Here is a 10670-nt window from a genome sequence, read left to right on the forward strand (position 1 = left end):
GATTTAATTGGGGTTGTGTATTCAATATCATTATTTGCAAATGTTTACATTTTGAGCACGTGGAGATGCTTTGACAGACTCTTTATTTAAAAAAATTTCCCCTCGGGGATTAATAAAGTATATACCTACCTACCTATTTTACATAAAATATCCACCTGAACATATGAACCGATATCAAATTATCACTGTATTTTTCTGCAAATCTATTTTTTTAATATGGAGATCTCCCTTTCATTATCAGGACAATCACCTTATTTGACTGTTACGAATACGGATCACAAAACTACACACATGTATACCTTTATAAGTATAATATTATATTGTTGAATTAATGTCTGTCCAGGCGCAAACTATGTTGGTATCTTATAAACCTTTGCATTATAAATAGGCCTATAACCCTCATTTCACGTGCCATTTGGAAATCCTGATCATTTTGTAAGCATAGTTTTTTTTTCACCTGTAGGAAAATAAAATGGTCATAAACCACAGTAAGTAATTTGATTTATTTCCTAAATAAATGATCTCAATGAACAGTGTCATTCACATAATATTGATTTAATTATGTACATGAATATACATGTATGTACAGTCGCAGATCATACAATGAGGCTATGCATTCCAGAAGTACATCATTCAAAATAGACTAAATAAACAACAACACGCAGGTTTCAGTTAATTTCCACCTCTCTAAAACTGTCTGTAATGACATACAATATTGCATATTGAGTTTAGCAGCAAAATAAATTCAGATCACATTGAAAGACGCATACATCACATTTGTTCTTTTGTTAAAATACATTTACACACAATCCCTGAATACGATATGAGTCCGTTTCTGATACGGTGAGAAATACTATTAATGAATAGACATTTATCTCTGCAAGTCTGTCACAATACTCTCACTTTTTTAAAATGATTAAACGCCAGCGAGCGCCTTTCTACTGCAAAAGCTTGAAGCTACTTGATTTGACAAAACCGAGAAGATTTGTCCCCAGAAGCAGTAAATAATGTATGTTGTTACACGATCCTAATCGTGGTATGTAATTGATTGATTCGCACAGGACACACACAACTCTACTGGGCACTCAGATAGTTTTACACTCAGTTAAAGGTCTTTTACGCATACTCTCCTCCTGAGGACTCCTCCTCTGAATACGACCGGTGAGCAAAGGTCTCAATGCCATTCTCGTCGATTGTCGTACACAAACCCTTTCTCTTTTTCTCTCTCTGCTCCATCTTGATTGTATCATACAGCCCCGTTGGGCCATCTTCCAGGAGCATATTTCGCTCGGAGAAAGAAGGCTTCATTTTTGTGACGTTCTTCAGCAGGAGGAGCGCCGGTGCGTAAAGTACATTGACGAGCCCCATGCCTAAATTGAGCTGAACGAAGCCCAGGTCGTGCACTATCTGTCCAGCCACCACGGGCCCCAGGGCATAGGCCACGCAATAGGAGATGTCTGCGATGGCGTACACACTGCCATACACTGACACATGTCGGACGTCCACTAGGAAGGCCAGAGTTGGCAGGAGCGCCGTGTCCACGAAGGCGATGCCAAAACAAATGCCACACAGCGGCATCATGAGCTGTCCAAAGGTTTTACAGGCTGGCACAGTGCAGGAGCTCGCCCCTATAAACACCATACCTATAGCCCCGTAAAACCACTGGAGATGAGGGTATTTGTCTGCTAATTTGACAGTGAGATATACACCTAGGACATGAGGGAAAAATGCAGGGAACCACGTCATCCCGATCTGCCACTGGCTGGAATGCATGTTTTCCTCCATCCAATTGGCGATAGTGGGTTCAAGGAAAGCAAGAGGGATGTTACAGACGGTCAGAGCACCGGCCACTACAGCTATATATGGATCAATCATAAGTTTATACATGGGAGTGCCCACTGGCATGTTTTCTCTCTCTCGGTTGGAGAAGGGCTTCAGCACAATCAGACATAATACACCATCAGTAAGACAGATGCAGGCCAGAATCAGGAAGGGTACCCGCTTCCCTGCGAACTCATAGAGGACCCCTCCAAAGGGGGGCGCCACAAGACTTCCAAAAGAAATGAAAGCCAAGGCAATACCCAGCGCTTTGGTTCTCTCTGACTCCTCTGTGTACCTGTCGGCAATCAGGGCGATCCCTGAAGTGTCCGCGAAAGCAGAGCCGAGGCCCTGCATGCTGCGCGCCAGGAACAGAGTGGCGTAGTTTTCAGCGAAGGCAAAAATGAGAGTGGAGAGAAACATGACATTGAGTCCGATGAAGAGTGGGATATCATAGCCGACCCTGTCTATAAACGTGCCACTCAGCGGGTTCACCAGGAGCTGCAGGATGGCCTTAGAGGCAAAAAGAACGCCTATCTGTAGGTCGAAGTTCCCCTTGGTTACTTTGTGGATGGTGCTGTTAGTGAAGTTGGTGTGCGGTTCAGCAGGTTGGGCATTATCCGCTTCTCTCTGTAGCTCTTCGAGGTAATCGGGTATAATTGGCACAATTACCATGTACAGCATGTTGTCTAACAAAAGTGCTATGCAGACTATTACTAGAATAATCCGTTTCTGCCGTTCTGGGTCTTGGATTACGTTGCCCAGTTGTTTAGTTCTTTCGCTCATCTGGGACAATTTGGAGGCGGCAGATTGAGCCATATTAGTGGCTTGTCCCTCTGTGGTCCCCTCTGGCTCCATGATTTTCTCCTGTTCTGGCACAAGTCTTGTCTTTCGAAAAAGAAAATCAGTTTCCACAGTTTGTTTATAGAATTACGTACACTTGGCACATCTGCTCTGTCCTTTCCTTCGTTTTCTTATCCAGCACCGGGAGCCCTAATTAACTAGATAACTGTCCTCTGCTTTACCTCTTCTCCGTCCATTGCGCTGTCCGTCATAGCACGCGCTTCCCCACTCTCGTGACTCGTTTTATCCCCGTCGTCCCTTGTTGCTTCATTGTCTTATATCCCGTCATTCAGGTGACGTGCTGGACCCGGACAGCACTTACAGGTTGGGGATTCACCTACAGCTCACAGTGCCGGCTCCATCAGCGCGCCCGCTGTTTTAGGTCTGTCTGCTGCGCCTCTCCGGCTCCCAGACGCTCCCAGCTGTCTCCAGTCACCTGTAACGCTGTGAACTAAGTCATCATTTCACATCAACCGGGCTGGTTTTTGTCGGCCGTGCAAGGAATACACACTGCAGTTTGTTGACTCCCATAGGTATCCCCCTTCCCCCTCCCATCTTCGCCAATGGTTGTGACGCACAGTCCTGCTGCTCTCCAGCAGATCTTTTATGCTAATTAAACACGAAATCCCGAGTGCACACTGCTGTCCAGTCAGTTGCTTCAAAGCAAAGCCAAAGATGCTTGGTTCCGTTATTTAATTAACCTTCACAATTGTAAATGATAATTCGGCTTTTAGCAGTTTATTTATGTCTAAAAGTAGGAATTTCTACCTTTACAACTGTTGCAAAACACATTTAGCCTTTTTGGCAGAACGTGGACTGAATAACACCAGGAAACATAAAGATGTTATACTTGAGACCAGCAGCAACAAAGAACTAGATGCAGATTTCTACGTTATTTTTGTCTGTTTAGTATCAGCACCACACGTCAGTGGACAGTTCCATAGAATACGTCACTAAAGAGACTGAGATTTAATATTTTACCTCCTGTTTTCCTCCTTCAACAGATCCGGTCTTTGGACTCAGTTTCCAAAAGAAACGTGTGTTTTTCAGCCAGCAGGGAACCGAGGTGTGAAGTGTAACTAAGCAAAGATCCAGCAGGGCTGAGGCTGCGCATTTACCTCGGTGTGTGTTTTCAGTGCCACATATACAGCGCAAGATCTGAGAAAAACCTTCACTCACATAGGATTTAATTCTTATCATCTATTTCATTGACCTGTAGCACCAACTTCCTGTTTTCTGTGGAATTTTTTTTACTTTTGAACAAAAGTCATTCTTCTATTGGACTTTTTTTTTTTTAAATCTCGCGTTTAGACCTTCATATTTTAGACTTTCACTCTGAAATCATATCGTTTTGCTATCGAGAATCACATCGACTATTAGACTTGAGGAGATCACGATCATTCTTTTAAACCTGAATGAGACGAGAGCCCGGGGTTTAAATATAGCTGGACACCGCCATCTACCGGCGTAGACAAGCTTCAGCAGCTGTCACTAACATTTACTGTAGACCTACTCATTTAAATTACTGATGGTGAGAGATTGATAAATTAATTTCACATGCACATTAACAACTTTACGTAATTTGCTTGACTAAATGATTGTATTAGAGTGTTTTATGGGTTTTTGAAATTAAATTTTTAAAACAGGGGAGTTGGATTAGAAAGTGTTTCAGTTATCTCCCTCCGGAGGAAACGTTTTCTATCTTTGTCTCTGTTATTTTGTCTTAGCTTCTCCTGTTTTTTTTTTTTTTCAGCATAAATACAACTTGGATTATTACACTAAAGTGCTTCTCCTCTTTTGCATATGATTACATCTGAAACAAGAGACGGAGCAGTATTGACATCTAGTGGAGGAACAATGAATCAGCGAAGGAACCACTCAAACCTGAGTTGGGAACTCTACCCATTTGTAAATATTTTATTCTATGTCTGAATATAGAATAAAATCTGCTGATCCATTACCGACTAACATGATCTAATGGTGATTGATATCTATGAATGCAATCAGAATTGACAGAGTTGGTCTACCAGCGAATTAAATTATGTTTTCTCTTATTTATTAAGTTCTCCAGTTTTGTTGACATTTCAGTTTTCAGTCAGACAGTCATCCAAAAGATTTCCAGGTTGGTGCCATAAGTCCTTGTTCAGCCAGTAGATGTCCTCATAGCCCTTTACATTTTCACCTAATAACCCTAACATGACTACTTCTATGATTTTCAATTTATTTTCTACTTTTTCTACTTGTTACAGTAAATCAATGTCCTTATTTCACTGTCAGTATTCTGTATCTTCTAGAAATGCTTCATTTATCAGCCCAAGTTGTTTACCTGATGATCCAGTTACAGGCAGAGTAGAGAGGTATAAAAAAATATATTTTTTTCCTGCAACACATGTTGTTTAAGCCTGGCAAAAATTTTTAAATCAGTTGTAGATGGTGGTGAAATAGCTCCATAAGGTGTTGTGGAAAGAAAAAGTTTAAAATACTAGGACAACTGTTCTGGTGTCTCTGCAAGTGTAACTTGTAGAAGCTTTCCAAAGCTGCAGTTGGATGTGGAGATGATGGCACACATATGGTATGATTTCCTGTCTGCATAAAATAGCACAAGTCTGTTTTGGGATATCATCTCATTTGAATAAACTTCATGGTCAATAAAATGTAAGGAGGGAGATGTCACATGTTTTGCATTCAATACCTGCCATTGCATGCAGATTTCATGGCTGTTTTGTGCTCACATGCTGACAGCTTTTTTCATTTTGTCCTATAGAGCTAGTTTAACATGGCAAAGTCAAAGTGTGGACAGTTAGTTGTTTTTCAAACCAGCAAGACACAAGTGCAGTAATGTGTATTATAAATGTGAGACAGTCAGACGTACATTAAGTGGTTCAGCAGTCCTGTTTTGAATGCAATGAATTTAGCGTGTAAACACCAAACACGTTTCTCATTTCCAGAGTCTTTGAAACAAATCATAGAAATGCAGTCTGTTGTTTTTCCCCCCAGAGCTTTATTTGACGTAGACGGGTTAAACCCAGCTAATAAATGTTAGGAATCTAACCAAAAAGGGGGATAAAAAAAAAATCAGTTTTATTTTTAGACAAAATGTTACGTCACATTAGTGAGAGAACAGCTTTGATAATCACATTTATTTCCCTCTGTGAACATACTGTATGTGGAAAGCTTAAGCAGAGTCATGCAGGCCGGAACTCTGTGTTGGCTTGTGCATTACCCAAGAGAGGGCTGTGCTTGATCTCTCTCCATTAACACTCACACACACACACGTGCACACATATGAACGCCACACGCACACACACACATATACACACACACACACACACACACACACACACACACACACACACACACACACACACACACACACACACACACACACACACACACACACACACACACACACACACACACACACACACACATATATATATAATGTGACACAGGAGAAGTTACAGATAAACAGTCATTAAAGACACATTTCAAACTCAGTTAAATTTGTTGTTTTTCCACTCACCGCCTTTTGCAGAGAAATAAATCTGTTTTTATTTCAGTGTCCTTTTGACTTGTCGAGGGTGGAACGAACACTGTCCTCATAACTGGATTGGCTCTGTCAGGGGATCAACTTTTTTTTTTTTTTTTTTTTTTTGCTGTTTACCCAGTGATTCTGCTCTGATCTGATTTGAAACTCGCTCAGGAGATTCAAGATCACCATGTAATCTTGAGTGGTTGCCAAAGTATTAATTTCTAGCAGCCATGCAAAATCCCAAGCCGCTGCAGCCAAATGCACACAGCATGAACATCAGAAGGAACCCTTGAGGACCTGAATAAATTCAATATTAGATAGAAATCTGTAAGTGTAGAGTTGGAAAGAATAGATGGACCAAATATTCACAAAATAGCAACTTTAGAGACTGACAAAATACCAAATTCACTCAATTATCAGACTATCAACCCTTACAGAAAAACTACATGAATTTCACTGGTACAAAAACTCATGTGATCACATGTTACCACATGACACATGTGATTGTGCACAGGTGAAACACATTTTGCGTATAGGAAATATGCAGTTTTGGAACATTTTCATGGTGTAATGTTTGAAGCATATGTTGATTCCCATGTGAAAACCTTTCCTCACCTTTTCACCTATGCTTTCATCATGTTGCAACATGTGGTAAACATGTGTTACACATTTAATCATGTGAAAAACATGGTGAATTCATGCATTTTTTTCTGTCAGAAAAGGTTTTCGTGGTTGGCATTCGAGCTGTAGTCTGCAGTGGTGATAGGCAAACTAAAATCCCTCTCTTTATAAAAATGCAGCAATACCATCGTGGAAAAGCACTTAACTATAGACAAGAGACATGCACCCAAATTTCACACCTGTAAAAGTAAACAAATTATACAGTGCGAAGTAGTTACTGTGAACCTTTGAGAAAAACCTTCTATCTCCAGCTTTAGAACTTTTATACTTTCAGCTGAAGAGAGAAATAAAGAGAAGGAAATACACAAGGAAGGCATGAAGAAAGATGGAAAGTAAAGGTTTGAAGAAGAGGAGATTTTAGGTTGCCAGTAGCCTGAAATAGGTTGAAGAGATACAGGAACAAAAGAGACATAACAGAAAGGAAGAAGGGAAAGAAAGACAGAAAGAGAAAAAGGGAAGAAAGGACTAAATACTAACAAAACTAACATCCTTTCCATTAACCTGAGTTGTACTTCACTTAATGCAAATGTGCAAACTAAAATGGTGAACGTTGTAAACAATGTACCTGCTAAACATGTTAGCTCTTAGTTCGAAGCACTGCTGTGCCACTTGCATGGATGTAGACTCTTCTGTCGTGTACATGCATAATCAAACATTGCAAAGAAACCAGTGCAGCCATCAGATAGATTTAGTGGATTAAAGTACAGGGTTATTTTAAAATAGCAGCCTGCTGTATCAGAGAGACAGACATCAAATAAAGCCAAGTTCATTGACGGTCAGACGGTCAAAGTTCACATGGTCTACAGTAGAGGGAGGCGTGTATTGAGGTTGGAAAATAGTTGTTTTCTATCTCTGGTGATCTATGTGTGTGGAGGGACCATTGACTCTAACATGTGACATGTGTTTACATAACTGTGAGTGTGGAAACTTAACAACTCAAGGCAGACGGAAATGAAAAGAAAATACATAGTTTTGTTGGTGCTGTCTGAAAAATAAGAAAAGTTGTTTGATAGCATACTCTAAGCCGCTTAGTGGATTAAAAGTAACATCATCCACCGGTAGAGAAATCCTTTCATTTAATCAAAGCATATCTGCCGCTAATGCTGACTGGGGCACTTCATAATTGACAAAAGAAGAGAATTGTGCACATACCATCTCTGCATAAACACAGATATATCACATTTAGTTTCAGTCAATCAGCAAATATGTAAAAAAAAAAGATGCATCTCCTCATTCATGTCTTCAAATTCTTGTGTATTTTAGGGTAAAAAATTTTTGTAAAATGTGAAAAATGTATTCAACAAAATGTAGTGACTATTAGTGACTCCAAAGCACCACCATCAGGGCATTTTTGATGTCATGAAATGACCTTAACATCATGATTGTAAAGGTGAAAACAGTTTGTTTTTGTGTGTAGTATTGTCAGCCAGGGTATGAATAGTGTCAAGTGGTCAGAGTATTGCCCACCCTGTACTGATCAAAGTGTGAGGTTTAATGATTTAAAACAGCGATTTCTAAAGAGCATTGACGCACAGCTCCGCTTTAATCCAGATTACACTGAGACACTTATCCTGTAAAAATACTGTTTCTTCAAAACAAAATATGTGTTTTATAATATTCAATGTGTTAAGTGTGCGCTGTTGCTGTCTTATGGTTGAATTTTGAATAGATGTCCATTTATTTGATGTAAATCACTGTGTACCAACGGTGAGATTTCTCAAATTCAATTAATTGATTGGAAGAGCAGCTGTGGTCAGAATTACCATTGATTGTCATGTGGCTGCTCAACAAGAGTGTGTGTGTTGCTGTGTGTGTGTGTGTGTGTGTGTGTGTGTTGCTGTGTGTGTGTGTGTGTGTGTGTGTGTGTGTGTGTGTGTGTGTGTGTGTGTGTGTGTGTGTGTGTGTGTGTGTGTGTGTGTGTGTGTGTGTGTGTGTGTGTGTGTGTGTGTGTGTGTGCAGTCTTATGGTGTCAGGGTTATATAATCGGCCTGACAGTCAAGATCATTAAAGGAGAGTGTGATGGACCTGAGGCAGAAGACTGACATTTTACCTCCTTTATGTGCCTGACTGAAGCAACGCGAGGTGTTGGCATCATTTGATTTGAGCAAAGAGGAGGATTTGGCACCGACCTAACAAAATTATGCCTCCCAGTTTGGCCAGACTGGTCTCATTCCCCGCTCACTGACAAGCAAGGTGATTCTGTCCAGAAAAGGACTTGAAATAAGAACAGTTGGGAAAACTGGGATGGCTGCAACATTTTTCTTTTCATATTTCTTTGTAGTTATTCAACATCTCTTTGTAACAGAAAGTTAAAGTTTAACAATAGAGAGTTTTATTAGTTATTTGAGAGTCATTTTTAGCCATGACCAAAAAGTTGAAATATTACATCAGCCTCTGCTGTACTTAGTGTGTTGGTGCTCATTTGCAAATGCATGTTTACATGCTAAACTAAGATAATAAACATTTCAATTGCTAAACATCATGCTACTCATATGTTAGTAGCATTTTGTTGTGAGCATATTTGCATGCTGATGTTACTATAGCTGCATGGCTTTGGACTACATTTTTTTAGTTTATTTCAATGAATCTTTTGGGTTTGTCTCACATGCAGAATTCAAACAAAAACAAATACAATTTAGTTATGAGCAGGACCGTGTGCATGATAAACTATGTAGAAAACACCATTTGTCAACTCTTTCACATTTTAAATCTCAACCCATGCTTCTAATCTGTCATAAATGGTATCATCACAAGCACATATTTACTGGGTTTATTTTGTTACAATATTAGTAGATTATTAGTTATTTCTTAAAAAAAACCCAAAGTAAAACAAAACAGAAAAAAAATCAATTATTGCAAATCAGTTATTGTTTTATGACAGGTTGTCTTTAAATTTTTAATAATGTTCTTGTGGATCAAATATGTGCATCCATTATTATTTTATCACATTATATTTTTTCACTTAGATCTGTTCCATCCTCTGGTCATGACAAGTATCCTAATCTGTAATTATACAGCTACTCCTAACTCTAGCAGCTCATCATGTTATGCTGTATGTTGTAGGTCATACAGCATGACATCACGTTAATACAAGTGAACTGCGCGTTAAATACTTACTACAAGGTTGATGCTCCACGGAACATCCATACAATGCAATTTATACAATCTATATAATTCACATGAGGTGTGTCTTTTTGTTGATTAGCTGAGGGACATGGGATTGTAGGGGGCTGTCACAGTTACTCATCACTCACCATATTGTTTTTACTTTTCCTCTTCCTCGTTGCTCAGGGAGATACCGCTTCATATATCTTTTCTCACTTAACAGTCTTCACACTCTTTGATTCTCCCTTTCTCCTGAACTTGTGGCCGTACTGCTGCAGTAAGCCTCTCAAAAATCTCATATGAAAACTTCATTGGTTGACCAGACACAATCCGGGGTGAGCTCTAAGTACCTGAATATGTTTGATTGTAAGAGAGGGAAAGTCGATGAAAAAAGATTAAATGAAAAAAACGCTAACCGTGCTCCACTGCCAGACATTTGGATTCAAAGTATAATCCAGCAGTTATTTGATTTAAAGGTCTGTCCAGTGTATTTTAAATAATTAATCTGAGGACATCATCTGTGGCGACACATTAATATTAGCTACTAATAAACTCTTTAAAAAGAGAATTCTTTGAAATTTCAAACATATCTAGAGTATGTGGATTTTGAAGTCTTCATATATCTTATATACTTCCACATAAGTGATCAATTCATTTGTAATAAAACAGTATTCTCAGTGCAGAATCGTCT

General features: G+C 39.4%; 1 protein-coding gene across 1 annotated transcript; it reads right to left on the bottom strand.

Moving 5' to 3' along the window:
• Positions 1–539: 539 nt before the first annotated feature.
• slc18a3a (solute carrier family 18 member 3a) lies at positions 540–3143 on the bottom strand. Its single transcript, XM_069692746.1, has one exon. It carries the CDS (start codon positions 2674–2676, stop codon positions 1117–1119), a length of 1560 nt encoding a protein of 519 aa, XP_069548847.1. The 5' UTR covers positions 2677–3143; the 3' UTR covers positions 540–1116.
• Positions 3144–10670: the final 7527 nt, after the last annotated feature.

This window comes from Brachyistius frenatus, unplaced genomic scaffold, assembly GCF_029030835.1.
Source record: "Brachyistius frenatus isolate BFR_SWC_R1_liver_20210118 unplaced genomic scaffold, ASM2903083v1 Contig_13, whole genome shotgun sequence".
In the NCBI taxonomy this organism is placed as follows: Eukaryota; Metazoa; Chordata; class Actinopteri; family Embiotocidae; genus Brachyistius; species Brachyistius frenatus.